This window comes from Cnephaeus nilssonii, assembly GCF_951640355.1.
Source record: "Cnephaeus nilssonii genome assembly, chromosome: 5".
Classification (NCBI taxonomy): Eukaryota; Metazoa; Chordata; class Mammalia; order Chiroptera; family Vespertilionidae; genus Cnephaeus; species Cnephaeus nilssonii.
Window position 1 is genome coordinate 49,420,310 of NC_137076.1, and position 19,630 is coordinate 49,439,939.

Here is a 19,630-nt window from a genome sequence, read left to right on the forward strand (position 1 = left end):
CCAGAAGCCTGGATGCACAGATCTCCTCAGAGTCCCCACTATGAGAGAACTGACCCCCCAGGCAATAGAGATCATGTGACTTGAGGACCTCCTCCACAGGAATGGCTGTGTCCAAACAGGTGAGCAAAACTAACACCTGGATTGTAGCAATTTTCCAGTGAATATCATTTCGAGTTATTTGTTGGAAAGCATTTTAAAAATTAGAACAATATAGATAAATTTAGTAAAAATCACTTGTTAAGTAGAACACACTGAAAAGCAAATTGCTCTCTCACCTTGGAGAGAGGTCACCCAACCTCCTTATACCTTTCCTGCCTGACCATCCTTACCTGTGTTCTGTATCGCAGGGGGTTAACTTGAAATGCAGGCAAATAGGGCAGGGGTCCAGTGGAAAACAAAGCAGGTGGAACATAGGCAGGGGCAGACATGGAAGGTTGAGCCAGACTAACCACAGGAATCAACCAAGCAGAAATCCTATATAATAAAAGCCTAACTAAGTGTCCAGTGGTCCATTCAACCAATCAAAATGTAATATGCTAATGATATGTTAAGGCTGCTCAACCACTCGCTATGACATGCACTAACCACCAGGAGGCAGATACTCCAACTTTTAGGTTAGCTTGGTGCTGGGGTCCCGCCCATTGGGACTGAACAAGATGGGCTGGACATGCCCTGGAGCCCTCCCATATCCTCCCCCCCCCCCCCCCCCCCAGCCCTGATGGTGCATTGGTGGGGTCCTTGGCTTGGTCTGCATCCTCTTGCCATCCAGGACCTCTCGAGGGATGTTGGAGAGCCAACTTTAGTCCGATCCGGCAGGCCAGGCCGAGGGACCCCAGTGGTGCACAACCTTTTTGGTGTAAGAGACCAAATTCCAACAAACTGAGCCACCCAGCCAGGGCTATAAGCGTACCCTTTCCAATCCCTGTAAGACTTTTAAAGGTCACATACTTGTTTTTGGCATTAAGTAAAATTTCCAACCTTTGAGAGCATGCTTCTGTTTGTATGCCTGTATGTGTATTGTTAATAATGTTCGGAAATAAAGTTGTAGTTTGCAAAACTATGGATCTGATACATGTGTCAAGCCAAAGCCCTGAGCCCATAAAAAGCCTGCTCCCTCCCAATTCACTGCTGACTCTTTCTCCAGTCAGACCACCTGCACCCAGGTGCCTTGAGTCCCTTCTGTGTGACCCCGCCCCCCGCCCTCAACCCTGAACCTTTCACCAAGTACCTGCACAGGAAGCCAAGCTTCTTACCACACTCCAGCCTCCTGCACCCACATCCTCCCATCTCCCCATTTATCTGGAGCTGGGGGTGGGGGAGGCGGCGGGGGCTGGCTCCTAGACAAATCCTCTCAGAGCTAGAAGCCACAATCTAAACTGGAGTAAAGGTGGGAGGGTGTGGCTATGAGGACTCCACCCAGCAAAGACTCAGCTCCCCTAGGAAATAGGAGGTACTGGGAGGAGGAACTATGGAGAAAGAATGGGGGGTTCTCTTGTAATTATCCTAAGCGTCCTTGGCCTTGAGCTAAGAATTTGGGACTTCTTCCTTATAACTTTGTAGAACTATTTCTGTGCTCAAACCAAATGAAACAAACCATGGTTCATAGATACCAATTGATTTTATAAGGAAATTCAAGACATAAACTATGTTCTTTTTATCTGATACATGTAGGAACAGAATCTCAAATGATGAAGTTGTTACACTAATAATGACTGGGAGGTTCATTATCCTCTTATCTCTACTTCATATAACCTTTAAGATGTTCTTATCTTTATTGTTGAGATTATTACAGATGTCCCCTCCACTTTTCCCCTTTGCCCCCCACTACCCAGTACCCACTCTGGCCCAGGTCTTCACCCTATTGTCTGTGCTCTTGCACAGTTTCAGTAACACTTTAACCTGACAACCGAGGGGTCCAGGCTGCCTGTCACTACTTCAGCCAGTTAAGCAGACAGGGATGAATCTATATGAGTGTTTATTCCAATAATGACAGGCAATAGGCATTGGGAGTTGTAAAGAGCAGGTGCCTCCAGGACTAGATTGTTTCAGCCAAGAGGTTGTAAATCTTTCCATAATTTTAGGCAGTTCTTGGGACAGGAGGATGGACTGCATTCCAATGTTAGCTCCCATGTCCCAGGGCTTACAACTCTCAGGCAGGTTAGAGTGTGCTTTCTCTAATCAGAACAGAACCATCGTGGTTAATGGTTAATATCTCTTATCATTGTAGCTGGTCCCCAATAGTCTATTTCTGCTCCTAACAACACAATTAAAAACAGGTTCAACAGTGGGAGGGGAAAAAAAGTTTTGTAGCCGAAAACATTTTTGTGTGCATGTGAATCTAGGTGATGTCTAGTGGAATCCTGTAGGAAATAATACTGGATATGCCCTGGAGGGAGACATTCCCTTATTATACTGGACAGCAAACGAACCTGCCCTGTTTTGTATGGAGACACCGTCTCTATCTTCCAAGGCTCTTCCTTTAAAATATTGTCTGTAGTGTTGGGGAGCACAAGAGGCTGGGTTGAAAAGTTGTAGGGAGGACATTCTGATAAAAGGGAAGTATGTGGAAGGCTGCCTGCCCTGTTGACCAGAATTCTGACTTAAGAGAGACTTATGGGAGTGTCCAAGTCAGTGCACCTAATTATTCCTTGACCTTTCCAAACAAGTCTGTGCATGTGCAAACCCCTGGGTGTTACTGGAATCCTTATGCTTAATCCCTGGATGCCCTTATATACACGTGTCCTCCCAAGATTACTCTCCCTACTGATTGTATCTAAAGATAAAAATTACAATAAAAGCCTAACAAGGCAGGCAATCGAGGCTGCCTGGCTGCTATCAGTCAAGTCATCCCTTAGCCCTCTCCCCCTCGGTGAAACTGTGTCCTGTCGTTTGGGGGCTGCTGGTCAGCCCTGGCACTGGAGCACTCAGTTCCTTGCTCCCAAAACAGCAGAAACTTGAGACCGAAAACGCTTTCTCCAGTTGTGTTCTCTCCCACCGGGAATGTGTAAGGTAGCTATGAAACAGGTAAATGCATAGGTATGGGAAATAGGCAAATGTTCACAAACTTATTGCAGCAGTGAAAGTACAATTTGTACACTTTATTTATACACTATTACACAATTTATACCGGAAATACTTGACAGTTCCCCCCCCCCCCCCGCCCCATCTATTAGTTCCCACAACACCTTTATTGCTATTGAAACAAACTTGTAAAAAATGGAAAATAAAGTAAGACAAACATTGTTCATGTATGTCAAGTCAAATAAGCATTATCTAATGTTCTTTATCAGTGCTAGATTCACTCATAGTTGTACAAAATTCTACCTACTGTCCATAAATTACAGGGAAAAAATGAACCAAAGTGACAGTTCATCCTTCCTAATCTCTTAAAGCACAGACAGTAAGTGGTTTGGGGTCACATCCGATATAGAAGTAAGGCTTTAGCACTTCAGAAAATGTATCCCTGAAGGAATGGATGTGAGACATGTCATTCAAACTGTAAAAGGAAACCTGCCCCAACTCATAGTCCAGATAGATGCCAATCCCTCTGGGCATTTCCTTCAGCACAAGGGGGACAGGAGCAGACCCGCGTGCCACATAGTCACCATCCTGCAGCTGAATCGTCCAACATCTGTTCTCCTGTCTTAGCAGGGGCTGCTTTCTCTCCTTGGAAAGGGAGTCTCTACAGACCCCCACGGCCCACTCAGGCTTGTCGTCCACCTGGACCTCCCAGTAATGTCGGCCACAGTCAAACCCTTCAGTACCCAGGACAACTGGGTCAACCACAAATCGCTTTGGATTCCGATGAACTCTTTGCTTTATCCTCACAAATGTCACAGACTTTTTATCCTCAGACACAAGCAGATTAGGATGTGCGGTTTCAGGATCCAGGGTAACTTCTCTAAATCTCTGTATAATGTTCTGCAGGGCCGAACACTGCGGAGGAAGACTGCATTCTTCTCTCCTTAACTGGAACCAATAGACAGCTGGGGGTTTCAGGTTATCACAACGGTGGAGGACACCCTTGATATCCATCAGCATTTTCACATCTGGTGTCACATGCTTCTTCTCTGCCACCTCCTTTTCTACACTTCTGAGGTTGGAAAGATGGTCTGAAAATGCAGTTGTGTTTGCAAGGAGTTTCTGTTGAATGTCTTTCTCTTCTTCAGCTAGCCTTGAGAGAACTGCCTCTTGCTCGCGCTCCATAAATTGAGACAGATGCTCAAATTCAGAGGCTAATTTCTGTTCCTGTTTTTGCACCTTCTCTCTCAGCTCTAAGGGTTTTTTGTTTTGAATGCTTATTAATTTCTGAACATCTACCATCTGCTTACTGATGTAACTATAGAGCCTTAGCCTGTGATGAGAGGCAGCCTCCCCCATGGGCCTCACTTGGTGGCCCTGATGGTCAGGGGACTGAGTGCACAGGGGACACAACAGCTCTAGGTCCTCCTCACAGAAGAGGGTCAAGGCCTTGTTGTGCTGCTCACACAAACGACTCTCTTCCTGCCTCTTCTTCTTGCCCCTGGTGGACTGGAGAATCTTGGCCATTTCAACCATCTTTCCCAGCTGGGTGTTGCTCCTCAAGCACCTCTCTTGGCATGGGTGACGGCACACAGGGCAAGGGAACCTGTCCTGTAGTTCAGCCCAGGACTGCTGGATGCAGGAGCGACAGAAGTTGTGCCCACATTCGATGGTGACAGGGTCTCGCAGGCCATCCAGGCAGATGGGACAGTTGATTTCTGCTGGGAGTCTTGCCAGAGCTGCGTCAACTGCCATTGGGCCCTGAAAGAAGGACGGGACTGAGGTGGGTTTCTGCAGGAGGCTGGGCTCTGGGTGACCTCTCCACTGAGACGCAGATGCACCCTCAGATCTCACTGGCCTTGCTGTCCTGAATGGCTCGTTCCTGTGAGACCAGTGGCCGCACGTGTCGTCCAGAGGAGCTCGGTTCACCACCTCCTGCTGATCCCAAAAACGCTCAGTCCCTAAAGGAAACCCGGCGACCTGACCAGTATTTTAGTTATTAAACACCTTTAGCCAGGGCAGCTGCACAGAAACTAAGGTTACAGGGAGGTTATAGGAAATGGGAATTTTGATCTTCTAAATGTGTGATTTTGCAGCATGAATTGAAAAAATTCATGATACTGTCTTTAGTGTTCCTTGACGTGTGGCAGCTGAGGTGACCCAGGTTGGAGGTCATTCCAGCCTATTCTTGGTCTCTACTAGGATCAGTGCTGACTGTAAGGAGAAGCTCAACTGTCTTCTGGACTGTTTAGGAAATGCTATGTCTGGCTATCTGCTTTTCATTTACCCAATCAGCAACAGTTTTTCTACCTTTTCAATTGGCTGTGATTGTTTTGAGAGCACCTTCACACCCTTAGCAATAGAAAGGAGACTTGTTGGAAACCTTTCTAAGGAATTTTGGAATTTGACTCAAGTCAGAAGGGATCATGAGGTCATCTTGTCACAGCCACCACCTGGGGCAGTGTACCATCTTCTATGTACCATCTTCTATGATAATTTCCCATTGATATTTTGAGAGAATGGAAGAGTGAGGGAAATACAGAAACATGGGTGTGAGAGAAACATGTTGATTGGTTGGCTCCTGCAGGTGCCCAGACCAGGGCCAGGGCCCGGGCCCAGAGGAGCCTGCAACCCAGGTACACGCCTTTAAATGGAAAAGAGAGCATGGGTGCGGTGGCGGCAGCGGAGGGCCCAGCGCGCTGGGAGGATGCCCGTGCAATGGTGCACGCTCCTCCTGGTGCTGCTGCTCCTGTGGCTTGGCCTCCATGGCTCACTGTGGCTCGTCTTTGGGCTGGGGCCCAGCACGGGCTCCCAGCGCTTCCCGCTCAGCTTCGGCTTCCAGCGCCTGATGTGCCCCGAAGGCCCCGTGCCTACCGCCCCTGGACCTGCTGACCAGCCCGGGGTCGGGCGGGGCGCAGTCTCCTGCCCCGCGGTGGGCGCTTCTGTGTGCGCACAGCTGGCCTGCAGGTGGCCAGGGGACAGTCCCGGGCCTGGCGGGGCAGGTGCAGGTGTGCAGTCGGGGGGCGGAGCCTGATGTCCCCTCTGCCCCCTCTGCCCCCAGCACGTGCCTCAGCTCAGTTTACTGGTTGATCCAGGTTCCAATCCGACCTTCCTTCCCTCCCAGCTCCGGTGCTCTCTCTCTGACACTGGCTCCTGGCCAGGTGCAGTCCCCTCTGGGGCTGCTGTGGGGGTGGGCGGCGGGCTGCAGGCCATGCGGGCTGGCAGGGCTCAGGGCTACCCTCCCCTGAACGTGGCTGCCAGGCTGGTTCAGTTCCCGTGGACCCTCCTGTCCCCCCTCCACTTCCTCAGGCAGAAAAATAGTTTTAAAGGTATTTGCTGTCGTTTTAAGTAGCGAAACACACGCTGCATTTTTATTTATGACGCCCAAGAAACGTAAATCTGGCTTTTAAAAAGAAATGGAGAGTTGGGAGCTGGGAACCTCTGGAAACACGGGCGCTTCTCTGTGACGTGCAATAGGCTTCCCGCTGGCGGCCTTGTTTCTGTCTGATTGTAAATAAGAGATTATTTACGTGAGAAGGGAGCTTTTTGTAAAAGGACCAAACGTTCTTTTATAAATGTACTGAGACACATCTTGCTCTTTGAAATTTACTAGGATTTTTATGAGCCGTTTTTATTAAAAGGTTCGCTTTTTAAAAAAATAAAAATAAATAAAGGGAAATGAACCTGGGACCCTTAGGTCCTCAGGCCAAAGCTCTATACACTGAGCCAAACTGGCTAGGCCTTAGCCACTAGGGCAACTTTAGCTCCCTTGATGGTAACATTATATTTTAAAAGTGTGCTAATTATTGATTTAGAAACCAACAAAAGCAGTCTTTCCTTTGTGGTTTTTTGTTTGTTTGTTTTTATCTGGGATACTTTTTGTCATGCCGAGGTATCAGCATGAAAGAACTGTCAGGTGGAAAACTGAAGTTTTGGTCGACAACTGAAACATTTTCTGTGAACAATTTGGTTGAGAGAACTGAATTGTTTGGGATGGGAGATGAGGTTTGACTGTATCATGAATTCCGTGTTAACAAAAGTAACTGTTGTTTGTTTATTAATCCTCACCTGAGAATATTTTTCCATTGATGGTTTTGTAGAGAGAGTGGTAGGCAGTGAGGGAGTGGGGTGGAGGAGAAAGAGAAAAGCATTGCTGTGCAAGACAAGTCTATTGGTTGCCTCCTGAGCTCGCCCCATTGAAGCTGGGGATGGACCTGCACTAGGTACATGCTCTTGAACGGAAAACCCAAGACACTTGGGTACACGGGTCAACACTGTAAAGAGTGGCGCACACTGGCCAGGGCAGAAATTACTGTATTTTAAGACAAAAAGTGCCAAGTCCATTGCTGAGGTTTTTTAAAAACTGGAAGTGATGGAGGTTGGGATTTTTATATTTGTTAACCTGAATCTCTTAATGTTAAGGATGTTAAGCACTTTCCCTAACACCCCAGATAATTGGTGACTAAAGCTGAAACTTAGCCCACAGACAAAGAATCTAGTAAGAAACATTCTCACAACATTTGCAGTTCCATGCAGACCCACAGTGATGAATGTGGGTGCAGTCTACCTGTAGGGCTGGGTAAAAGAAATCAATGGTTCCCTCAAAGGTGGCAGTTAACAGGGCAGAGGCACAAGACAAATAGTAAGCAGTTTTTCCTTCATTTCTTTCCTTTTGTGTTTTTTTTTTTTTTTTTTTCATGAAACTGTGTTTTCTCATCCCCAGGAACCAATCGGTACCTGAGTCATGATTTCTTTCTGACCAAGACATTTGCTGAACTTGGATTCATACCTCTGAGCTGCCAAGGACAGTAGTCCTCCAACTACTTTGATTGGCTGCAGGTGGACAGGGGAGCTCCTCTGGGCACCTTCCTCTGCAGCTAAGGACCTCACAGGACACCAAGGGCTGCCCTTAATTGATAGAGAGAATTTACACAGGAAGGCCAGTGAGATCTGAAGGTGCATCTGCTTCTCAGTGGAGAGGTTTCACAGAGCTCAACCTCCTGAAGAAACACGCCTCAGTCCCATCCTTCACTCAGGGCACAATGGCAGGTGAAGGAGCTGTGGCAAAACTCCAGACAGAAATCAACTGTCCCATCTGCCTGGATAACCTGAGAGACCCTGTCACCATCGAATGTGGGCACAACTTCTGTCGCTCCTGCATCCAGCAGTCCTGGGCTGGTCTGCAGGGCAGTTTCCCATGTGCTGTGTGCCGTCACCCATGCCAAGAGGTGCACATGTGGAGCAACACCCAGCTGGGAAGGATGGTAGACATGGCCAAGCTCCTCCAGATCACCCAGGACAAGATGAAGCAACAGGAAGAGAGGCGCTTGTGTGAGCAGCACAACCAGGCCCTGACCCTCTTCTGTGAGGAGGACCTAAAGCTGTTGTGTCCCCTGTGCACTCATCCCCCTGACCACCAGGGCCACCAGGTGAGGCCCATGGAGGAGGCTGCCTCTCATCACAGGCAAAGGCTCAGCAGTTACATTGGGCCCCTGAAGAAGCAGATGGCAGACACTCAGAAACTACTAGACACCCAAGAACGGAGACTATCAGAACTGAGAGAACAGGTGGGAAAACGAAGAGCAAAGTTAACCTCTGAATTTGACAATGTGATAAAAACTGTAGAGAATGAGCAAGAGGCAGCTCTCTCAAGGCTAGCTGCAGAAGAGAAGCACATTCTACAGAATCTCAGAGCAAACAAAGCTGCATTTTCAGACCACATTTCCAAACTTAAAGTTCAACTAAAGGAGGTGACAGAGAAGAGTGTGATGTCAGATGTGAACATGATGATGAATATCAAAGGTGTCCTCCAACATTGTGTAAAACTAAAACCCCCAGGTGTCTATCGCTTTGAGTATAAGAGAGATGAATTCAGTCTTCCTCCACTGTGTTCGGCCCTACAGAACATTATACAGAGATTTAGAGAAGAAGTTACCCTGGATCCTGAAACCGCACATCCTAATCTGCTTGTGTCTGAGGATAAAAAGTCTGTGACATTTGTGAGGGAAAAGCAAAGAGTTCGTCGGAGTACAAAGCGATTTTTGGTCGACCCAGTTGTCCTGGGTACTGAAGGGTTTGACTGTGGCCGACATTACTGGGAGGTCCAGGTGGATGACAAGCCTGAGTGGGCCGTGGGGGTCTGTAGAGACTCCCTTTCCAAGGAGAGAAAGCAGCCCCTGCTAAGACAGGAGAACAGATGTTGGACGATTCAGCTGCAGGATGGTGACTATGTGGTACGCGGGTCTGTTCCTGTCCCCCTTGTGCTGAAGGAAATGCCCAGAGGGATTGGCATCTATCTGGACTATGAGTTGGGGCAGGTTTCCTTTTACAGTTTGAATGACATGTCTCACATCCATTCCTTCAGGGATACATTTTCTGAAGTGCTAAAGCCTTACTTCTATATCGGATGTGACCCCAAACCTCTTACTGTCTGTGCTTTAAGAGATTAGGAAGGATGAACTGTCACTTTGGTTCATTTTCTTCTTGTGATTTACAGGCAGTAGGTAGAATTTTGTACAACTATGAGTGAATTTAGTACCGATAAAGAACATTAGTTAATGCTTATTTGATTTGACATACATGAACAATGTTTTTCTTATTTTGTTTTCCATTTTTTAAATTTTGTTTCTATAGCAATAGAGATGTGGGAACTATGAGATGTGCAGGTTAGCTGTCAAGTTTTCCAGGTATAAATTGTGTATGAAGCGTATAAAGTGTATAAATTGTACTTTCACTGCTGCAATAAGTTTGTGAACATTTGCCTATTTCCCATACGTATGCATTTACCTGTTTCATAGCTACCTTACACATTCCAGAGGTGGGAGAAAACAATTATGGAGAGAGAGTTTTGTGTCTCTCAAGTTTCTGCTGTTTGGGGAAGCAAGGAACTGAGTGCTCCAGACAATATTTGCAAGGAACAATATTTTGTGGGAACAGCCTTGGAAGATGGAGATGGTGTCTCCATACAAAACAGGGCAGGTTCGTTTGCTGTCCAGTATAATAAGGGAATGTCTCTCTCCAGGGGATAGCCAGTATTATTGCCTACAGGATTCCACTAGACATCACCTAGATTCACATGCACACAAAAATGTTTTCAGCTACAAAACCTTTTCTTTCTCCCACCGTTAAATCTTTTTAAATTGTGTTGTTAGGGGCAGAAATAGACTATTGGGGACCAGCTACAATTATAAGAGATATTAACCATGCTCTGTTAACCACGATGGTTCTGTTCTGATTAGAGAGAGCACACTCTAACCTTTCTGAGAGTTGTACGCCCTGGGACATGGGAGCTAACCTTGGAATGCTGTCCATCCTCCTGTCCCAAGAACTGCCTATCATTATGGAAAGATTTACAACCTCTTGGCTGAAACAATCTAGTCCTGGAGGCAGCTGCTCTTTACAGCTCCCAGCTCCTATAACAGGTAAATGGGCCCTGGGGCACCTGGAAGCTTCCTCCCCCTGCAACCCCCCTCCAGCCCGAATGACTTTTAACCTGGAATGATTATCAGCTGCCTACTTTCCCATACCTGTAATTCCTACTTTCCCACATAATCTTTGTCCTTCTACCCAATATAATGCTGCTGGCTTATGGGGAGAGGCAGAGCCGATTTTTGTGGCTGACCTGCTCTTCCTTGCTGCCGGCATTATTGGAATTAACACTCATATATGATTCATCCCTGTGTCTGCTTAATTGACTGAAGTAGTGACAGGCAGCCTGGGCCCCTCGGTTGTCCTGTTACAGTGTTATTAAAACTGTGCAAGAGCACAGACATTAGGGTGAAGGCCTGGGGCAGAGTGGGAACTGGTTTGTGGGAGGCAAGGGGGAAAAGTGGGAGGGGGGCCATCTGTAATAATCTCAACAATAAAGGTAAGAACATCTTAAAGGTTATATACCAAGTAGAGATAAGATAATGAACCTCCCAGAGTCATTATTAGTATAACAACTTCATCACTTTAGAATTCTGTTCCTATATGTATCAGATAAAAAGAACATCATTTATGTCTTGAATTTCCTTATAAAATCAGTTGGCATCTGTGAACCACAGCTTGTTTCATTGGGCACCCTCGGTGCTAATTTCTGTCATAAGGTCTTTCTTTTGGGGGGTGGAGGAGAAAGGTTGGGGATAAAGACACATATGTAATACATTAATCAATAAAGGAAAAAAAAAAAAAAAGAAGGTCATTCTACAGTAACCTGGCTAGCAGGTTCTGGGTTGACATTTCTTTTTTACTTTCTCAACTTCTCTGTTCCTTACTTAATTAAAAAAAATATGAATGATAAAAGAAACAGTGCTACATAGTTATGAGGAAGAAGATCCAAAGTTCTTAGATCAAGGCCAAGGACACTGACTATAATCACAGGAGAAACCCGCATCCTTTCTCCCCTTCCCCTCCCCCAGCTCCTCCCATTTCCTGGAGCAGCTGTGTCTTTGCTGGGTGGAGTCTTCAAAGCCACACCCTCCCAGCTGTACTCAAATTTAGTGTCTGTGGCTTCTTTCACTGAGAGAGGATCTGTCCCAGAGCCCCCCTGCTCCAGGTAAGTGGGGAGATGGGAGGATGTGGGTGCAGGAGGCTGGAGTGTGGTAAGGGGCTTGACCTCCTGTGCAGGTACTTGGTTCCCTGGAGAGATCGTGCCTCGCCGGGGAATCCAAACTGAGGTTCCGATTATTTCAGAACACATCCCGTGTATTATGGTTCCTGGTCCCTCAAAGAGTCTTGTCCAGAATCGCCTGCAATATTTGTTAAATATTTGTTCCCCTTTAGGACAGATACCCAGGTCCCACCCTGTCCTAAGGGGGAACAATATCTGTGTGTGATTAAGCCGAGGTGCTGGTCTGTGGCCAAGTGTGAATGTGTCAGTGAGGGGAGGTTTGTGTACTGGGGGAGTGGAGGGATGAGAGCTATGGGGCCCATATCTCTGATCCTCAGGCCCTGTGTGGCTTTGATCTTCCTTAACCAAAAAGTCAACCTTCTTATAGAGGGCTGACTAAGGCTCAGAGAGGTTCAGTCGTTTAGCCACAGAACTCATAAGGGAGCACCAGGAATCCAATCAACAGATACACAACTTCCTATTAGGTGCCAGGCCCTGAGCTGGATGTTATAAGGAAGAAGGATACTTTCTTGGTGTTTCTGTGGTTAGTGGGGAAGACAGATCTGGACCTCAAAGAAAATCACTACAATGATTAAGTTTTATAGAAAGTGTGATACTGAACCTTGAAATTGGATGTTGGGGATGGGGTGAGTGAACTCTGAAGGAAGAGTAGGAGCTAAGGAAGGAGTCTGATAACTGGTAAGCTTTGCTGTTATTCAAATGCCCTGGGATCAATTGTATCTCAATTAAGAAAACCCCGTGTAAATACCGGCTCCCGGGAATGAATAAAGCCTTCTGTGGGGCCGACAAAAAAATGGGGGGTAGTACTTGCAAGCTGCCTGGAGAGAACAGGGTTGCATCAGTAAATGGGAGTTACACCTACTTTGTACTGTGTGTAGAGAAATGTTTAAGGACAATTGAAATAAAGAATTTCCAATCACTCCCCGCTCAAAAAATATCTTTGGAGCCAGAGTTAGGTCAGCCTGGAGAAAGTGAAGAAACCTGGCTGAAGCTCGCCTAGAGTGGGTTTGGTGCCAGATAAGAGATAGACCCTGAGCCTTGTGAGCTTGGGAAGGATCTGGGGGAACCGGGGCACATTCTAGCCTGTACCTATGTAAACAGAGGCCTGGTGGACACTAGTCCCAGGTCACAGGGTCATCCTACAGAGCCCACAGGCTGGAACCCAAACTGCTGTAAAACAAGTTTGTTTTTAAAGTTTGTGGGGTTTTTTGTTTTTAATCCTCACCCAAGAATATTTTTCCTTTTTTTTTTTTTTTTAGAGAGAGAGAGGGAAGGACAAAGAAATATCGGAGAGAAACACATCTGATTGGTTGCCAACTGCAAGCGCCCTGACTAGCGTCTGAGTTGGGAGGAGCCTGAAACTAAGGTACGTGCCACCAGATCGAACCTGGGACCCTTTGGTCTGCAGACGGAGGCTCAATCCACTGAGCCAAACCGACTAGGGCTGTAAAACACATTTTTGATAAATTTGGTGCAAAACATATTTGGCAAAACATCACCTGACATGATTGTCTTTAATTATCCCATTTGGTTTGAACACAGGTGCATTCTATCATAATTATATTGAGTTTAATTAGGAAGTGTTTCCCCAGATCATTCTGTGGATGTTTACAAAGTACATGATCTACGTAGCATATTCATGGTCTAAAATACAAAATTCTGAATACAGTTATTGCGGCCGGTGGTCTGAGACAACACCTGGGACTGCAATGGAGTGGGAAGTTAACCCGCTTTCTTCAATCTACACCGTTTAGTGTGCCTCCTTCTAGATCAGTACATTTGGCACTATCATCTTTCTTTAAAATCAACTTGCAGTCTCTTGAACAGAATGTGTTTTACACGTTTGTAATGTGGTTTATTCAGCCAATACCGACATTTGGTATTTCCAATGTTTCTGCTTTTATGAAGTTTAAACCTGTGCTGAAGAGAACATCTTTGTATATATCTATTTTACTCTTCTTTTTTGTACATATTTTTGATTATTTTGATTAAATTGTATGTGTGTTAAAGAACAATATTCAACACAAATTAAGTAAATTTTAAAAGATCTTACTAGCTTTGTTTAATGGCTCAATAGGCAGAATTTAATCTTGCAGCTAGAAAGAAGCTCTGAGGAACTACAAAATAAAATGCTTTTATAGGCAGAAGGGAGCCAGAAAAAAGGGTTAGTTGTTGCAAGTTTACTTACTTTGGGCAGGGGTCCTCAAACTTTTTAAACAGGGGGCCAGTTCACTGTCCCTCAGACCATTGGAGGGCCGGACTATAGTTTAAAAAAAACTATGAACAAATTCCTATGCACACTGCACATATCTTATTTTGAAGTAAAAAAACAAAATGGCAAAAACACCTGCATGTGGCCCGTGGCTGTATTTGAGGACGCCTGCCTTTGGGGATAGCAGGGCTCATCAGGCAGCTGACCTAACTAGTGTAGTGCTGATCAGGTGATTCCTGATTGATGGGTTTAAGATTCAATTTCTAGGAAAGCTGAATTAAGTTTTAGTTTGATGGCATGGGGCTTAGCATAAGTAATTTCTTTGGGATTTTTATTTTTATTAGTTTTAGAGAGAAAGGGAGAGAGAGAGAGAGAGAGAGAGAGAGAGAGAGAGAGAGAGAGAGAGAGAGAGAGACTGAGAGAGACTGAGAGAGACCAGTCAGTTGCTTCCTGCTCACCACCTGACCCTGGGACCAGGAATCTAACCCGAAACCTGGGTATGTACCCTGACCTGGAATTGAATCTGCCACCTTTTAGTGAATGGGATGGTGCTCCAACTGAGCCACACTGTCCAGGGTTTGGGTCTGTTTTTTAATGCTTAACAATCTTTTTTTAAATTCTTATTTTTAAATAATTCTTTATTGTTGAAATTAGTATATATGTCCCCCTTTGATCCTCACTGGCCCCCTCCAGCCTGCCCCGGCCCCCTACCTCAGGCCCTCACTGCCACATTGTCTGTGTCCATGGACGATTAACAGGTTTTTTAGAATTAGGGGAATTATAAGGGAAAAGCAAAGATTTTTCAATTGTTGATGGATAGTTCAACGTGGCTTTCTTAAAGGTTTCTACTCCAGCTGTCTACAGCACTGGAATAGCTACCTCCCAAAGCCAACACTGGATACTATCAATTTGTTCAATCTTTTCAATACAATAAGCATAATAAACAGGGCAGGCATGTAATTTTTATATTAACTAGATGCCCGGTACATGACATCTGTGCACTGTGGGGAGAGGGTCCTTCAGCCCAGCCTGTGTCCTCTTGCAGTCTGGGACCCCGGAGGCGGCAGAGGTTCCTGCCACGCCACAGCTTCTGGCTGAGTGGCACTCCCCCTGTGGGAGCACACTGACCACCAGGGGCAGCTCCTGTGTTGAGTGTCTGCACCCTGGTGGTCAGTGTGCATCATAGTGACCTGTAGAGAGAAGGAGAGAGAGAGAGAGAGAGAGAGAGAGAGAGAGAGAGAGAGAGAGAGAGAGAGAGAAGAGAAAGAAAATTGACGATGGGTCAATTTGCATATTAGGTTTTTATTATATAGGACAGTGGTCGGCAAACTCATTAGTCAACAGAGCAGCAAACTGCGGCTCGAGAGCCACAGTTTGCCAACCACTGATATAGGCTAAGGTCCTACATTTTTCCATAACTGTTGCTCCTATTTCTACATGTTTGTTGTTTTTGTGTTTATTTGTTTTTTACTTTCTTGTCTTGTAGGTATTCTTTAGAGATGATATTTTACTAGTAAATACTGAAAATGTTTTTCCCGGTTGTGTTTATACTCAATTTGCATGTTTGTTTGTTTTTAATAAATTTTGATTGATTTTAGAGAGGAAGGGAGAGGGGGAGAGAGATGGAAACATCAATGAGAGAGAATCATTGATTGGCTGTCTCCTACATACCCCTACTTGGGATCGAGCCTGCAACTCAGGCATGTGCCCTTGACCAGAATCGAACCTGGGACCCTTCAGTCCACAGGCCAACACTCTATGGCATCTTAAGCACTGGGCAAAACCGGCTAGGGCAATTTGCATGTTTTAAATGTTAGTTCCTCCCTGGATCACATTTCACAAATGAGGCTTTTTGGCACACACAGCGGTTGAAGGAGAACAGAATACGCCACCCTAAAATATGTGGGGCTGATGGTTTTTAAAAGGCTGCTGATGCTGCAGAATATCTGGAAATGGTGAGGTTGTCCTTTTGTGAGGGAGATTTACATTTATAAGGGAAATCTCCATTTGTAAGGGTGTTTCATATCAGGAAGAGCATGGCTCTGAAGCTCTAGAAACTGTTTTATCAATGGAGAAGCCACCCATTGAAATCTACCTAACAATCTTTCCCTTATTCAGTCTACTTTGCTTGGTACCCACCATAACTGCCCCACCCCCAAGGAAAAGAGATGGAGGTTTTAGGGGAGGTCCAGGGGAAGAGCTCAATAGAATATTCAGCAGTTTTCCCGTTGTTTCCTTTCAGGGTTGTGATCTCCACTGATTGATTGGCAGGCACCAGGGCTAGAGGTCATTATTCAATGCAATGCAGCTGGTCCTGAGGCTGATTTTATTGCTTATCTGGGCCTGGAGCTGAAATAATACTGAGGAATAGATGTTATGTTATTCATGGGGAGGAAAGGCCAGGGGTCAAAACTGTGTGGATATGCTGGGTGAGGAAAAGTCACCCTGGGGGAAGGGTCCCATCCTACAATTGCTTGTTCCTTGCTAGGCACCTGGGCTTTTCCACCCTGGTGACCTGACTCTGGCTCCACTGAGGTCAGTTTAACACAGGTTAACAAGAGACAAAAATTTTTAATTAAGATTTTTTATATGCAGGATTTTCACAAAGATTGGAGACTTGACTGGTGGTCAGAGAAGTGAGACTTCTATACCATCTGGAGGTGAGGAAAGGCTAGGGGTCTGGAGCTTCTGGGGTTGTGGGAGGCAATTCGCTGGGAGGTGAGAGGAAGAAATGTTTGGTAAGCAAAGGTGGTCCAGTTAAAGGTGAGTCTCAGGTGAAAAGGGTAACTCTGGTAATAGTTCTCTTCCAGCTACAAAGGCCCCTTTTCTGATGTAAATTTCCTGTATAATTGCCGATTATCCCATAAATGCAGAATTTGATACTTTGAGGGTGGCAGTGAAGGAAGAGCTCTGGGCTTTTCCTGAGTTTATTGGGTTTTGATTGCCATCAGCTCAAAATAACCCCCATCCAAAATGGCATATTCTGAGGTCACATGTTCTGAACCCCTTCAGGATGTCAAATAAATTCTCCCACGTTACTAGGATAGGTGGCCAAGGCTGCGGTGTAATTTGGGTGCGTTACTCCCATCTGTCCTAGAGCCCTTCCCGTAGCCCAGGTGGGTGAATGGAAAGTAGATGGGATTCATGGATGGCGGTGCCCAGTGGGTGGAAATAGATGGGCTTAATGATAAAAGCATGAGAAGGGAAGATTGGGGTTAGGAGAGAGAAATCTGTGTTTGACTGGAGTGTGGTAGTGGGTGGGGCCACTTGAGATAAACCCAGGGATTTAAGGAAGAAATATCTTCTCACACACAGCAACTAATGATTTCAGGTAAGGACTGCTCTTCTGACCAAGAAAGCTGCTTAGTTGGCTGCACGTTCTCTGAGCTTCCAAATCTGGAGGAGCGGTGTCCAGCTGAGCTGTGACTGGCTGCAGGCTGGGGGAAGGGCTTCTCTTGGCAGCTGGAATAAAAGGTCAGGGGACTCACAGGACTCACGGGCCACCAGCAAAGTGAGGACTGAGATTTCCAGTGCATCCACTTCTCGCTGCAGAGCCCAACCTCTTGAAGAAACCCACCTCAGTCCCGTCCTTCTTTCAGGGCCCAATGGCGATTGACGCTGCTCTGGCAAAACTCCCGGCAGAAATCAACTGTCCCGTCTGTCTGGATGGCCTGCAAGACCCTGTCACCATCGAATGTGGGCACAACTTCTGTCGCTCCTGCATCCAGCAGTCCTGGGCTGAACTACAGGACAGGTTCCCTTGCCCTGTGTGCCGTCACCCATGCCAAGAGAGGTGCTTGAGGAGCAACACCCAGCTGGGAAAGATGGTTGACATGGCCAAGATTCTCCAGTCCATCAGGGGCAAGAAGAAGAGGCAGAAAGAGAGGGGCTTGTGTGAGCAGCACAACCAGGCCCTGACCCTCTTCTGTGAGGAGGACCTAGAGCTGTTGTGTCCCCTGTGCACTCAGTCCCACCAGGGCCACCAGGTGAGGCCCATGGAGGAGGCTGCCTCTCATCACAGGCAAAGGCTCAGCAGTTACACTGAGGTCCTGAAGAAGCAGGTGGCAGACCTTCAGAAATCAATAAGCATCCAAAGCAAAAAACCCTTAGAACTGAGAGAGAAGGTGGAGACCCAAAGGCTAGAATTACTCTCTGAATTTGAGCGCTTGAGGCAGTTTTTAGAACGGGAGCGAGAAGCAGTTCTTTCAAGATTAGCTGATGAAGAAAAGGCTGTTGAAAAGGAACTCAGCGCTAATATAACCGAATTTTCAAAGTACAATTCCACGTTCCAAGGCCTGCTAAGTCAGGTAGCAGAGTACACGGTGCTGACAGATGTGGAATTGCTGTTACAAATGAAAAGTTTCTACAAGAACTCTGAGGTGACCTTCCCAACAACGTTTCCAGCCCAGTTACGGACGGAAGGCTGCAGTTTTCCTTTACAGTATTCTGCTTTAAAGAAAATTATAAGGACATTTAGAGTTGATATCAGTCTAGACCCTGAAACGGCACACCCTAACCTGATTGTCTCTGAGGATAAAAAATGTGTGCAATATACAAAGAGAATGCAAGACGTTCCTATTTTTCCAAAAAGATTTACAGTCAACACAGTTGTCCTGGGGCTTCCATACTTTAATTCTGGCAGGCATTTCTGGGAGGTAGAAGTGGGAGACAAACCCAAATGGGAGATAGGGGTTTGCAAAGATTTTCTGTCCACCAGGTTGAGGACGAGCCCGTCGGCCTGTCAGGGATGCTGGCAGATAAGGAGGGAGGGGAATGTCTATGATGCCCCGGGAGCTGGCACCATCCCTCTCTTGTCTGAAGTGAATCCCACATGCATTGGCATTTTCCTGGACTATGAGATGGGGGAGATCTCATTTTATAACATGACTGACAAATCGCACATCTATACTTTCACTGACACTTTTAATCGACCTCTTAGACCTTATTTCTATGTAGGTCCTGACTCAAAACCTCTTAGGATCTCTACAGGAACAGACTGAATGAAAACTTTTTAAGTGACTGGACCAGTTTAATAAAATTTTTTTAAATGGAAGGTGTGTGTGAATTAATACAATAGTAGGTATCATATTATATCATATTAATATGAGAGTAAATCTAATCCCCCTTCACTGCAAGGTGAAAGGAAGAAATGTTTGGTAAACAAAGGTGGTCCTGTTAAACACCTAAGTCGGGAAGAGACTTTCATTTTGTTTCAACAGCACAGTAGAAGAACTGAGGATTGTCCAGGTCCCAACGCACTCTTGGTTCAAGCTCTACCCAGTGCTTGGGATCTTCTATAGCTGTTTACTTAGCATATATATATATAGATTTTTCACAGAGAGGAAGAGAGGGATAGAAAGTTAGAAACATCGATGAGAGAGAAACATTGATCAGCTGCCTCCTGCACACCTCCCACTGGGGATGAGCCCGCAACCAAGGTACATGCCCTTGACCGGAATCGAAACTGGGACCTTTCAGTTCGATGCTCTATCCACTGAGCCAAACCGGTTTTGGCTACTTAGCTTCTTTACTCTTGAATTGGTCTGGGGTTCCTAAATCCCCCTTCCCCTCCAGGGTATTCTCTGACCTGGACTCCTATGGTACTTTTGGGCTCTCTGCCTTATTTCACTGAGCCCAGAGGGCAGAAATCCTGGTCCTCTGTAAGCTACAAACCAGGGTCTTAGTAGTTTTTGTATAGATGGTGCTAGCACAGTATTTGCCTGCTGAATAGCATGCTTAACATTTAAATTGTTTTGTGGTTTTTCTGTTTTGCTAGTTCTGGTGCT

The 19,630-nt window shown here is 46.0% G+C and overlaps 3 protein-coding genes across 3 annotated transcripts; 2 read left to right on the forward strand and 1 right to left on the reverse strand.

The window, feature by feature from the left end:
* Positions 1 to 3,378: 3,378 nt before the first annotated feature.
* On the reverse strand, positions 3,379 to 4,776 carry LOC307099011 (tripartite motif-containing protein 75-like; the record flags this gene model as incomplete). Its single annotated transcript, XM_079770224.1, has 1 exon — positions 3,379 to 4,776. The coding sequence occupies one exon, from the start codon at positions 4,774 to 4,776 to the stop codon at positions 3,379 to 3,381; it is 1,398 nt and encodes a 465-aa protein (XP_079626350.1).
* A 3,287-nt stretch (positions 4,777 to 8,063) lies between these two features.
* On the forward strand, positions 8,064 to 9,470 carry LOC307100083 (tripartite motif-containing protein 75-like; the record flags this gene model as incomplete). Its single annotated transcript, XM_079772396.1, has 1 exon — positions 8,064 to 9,470. The coding sequence occupies one exon, from the start codon at positions 8,064 to 8,066 to the stop codon at positions 9,468 to 9,470; it is 1,407 nt and encodes a 468-aa protein (XP_079628522.1).
* Positions 9,471 to 12,889: 3,419 nt separating this feature from the next.
* Positions 12,890 to 19,536, forward strand: LOC307100194 (tripartite motif-containing protein 75-like). Its single transcript, XM_079772551.1, has 3 exons — positions 12,890 to 12,998; positions 16,440 to 16,504; positions 17,176 to 19,536. The coding sequence occupies exon 3, from the start codon at positions 17,450 to 17,452 to the stop codon at positions 18,842 to 18,844; it is 1,395 nt and encodes a 464-aa protein (XP_079628677.1). The 5' UTR covers positions 12,890 to 12,998; positions 16,440 to 16,504; positions 17,176 to 17,449; the 3' UTR covers positions 18,845 to 19,536.
* The last annotated feature ends 94 nt before the right edge of the window (positions 19,537 to 19,630 follow it).

What these genes read in the sequence shown, in the direction of transcription:
- LOC307100194 (XM_079772551.1), top strand. Translation starts at nt 17,450, where the DNA reads ATGGCGATTGACGCTGCTCTGGCAAAACTCCCGGCAGAAATCAACTGT.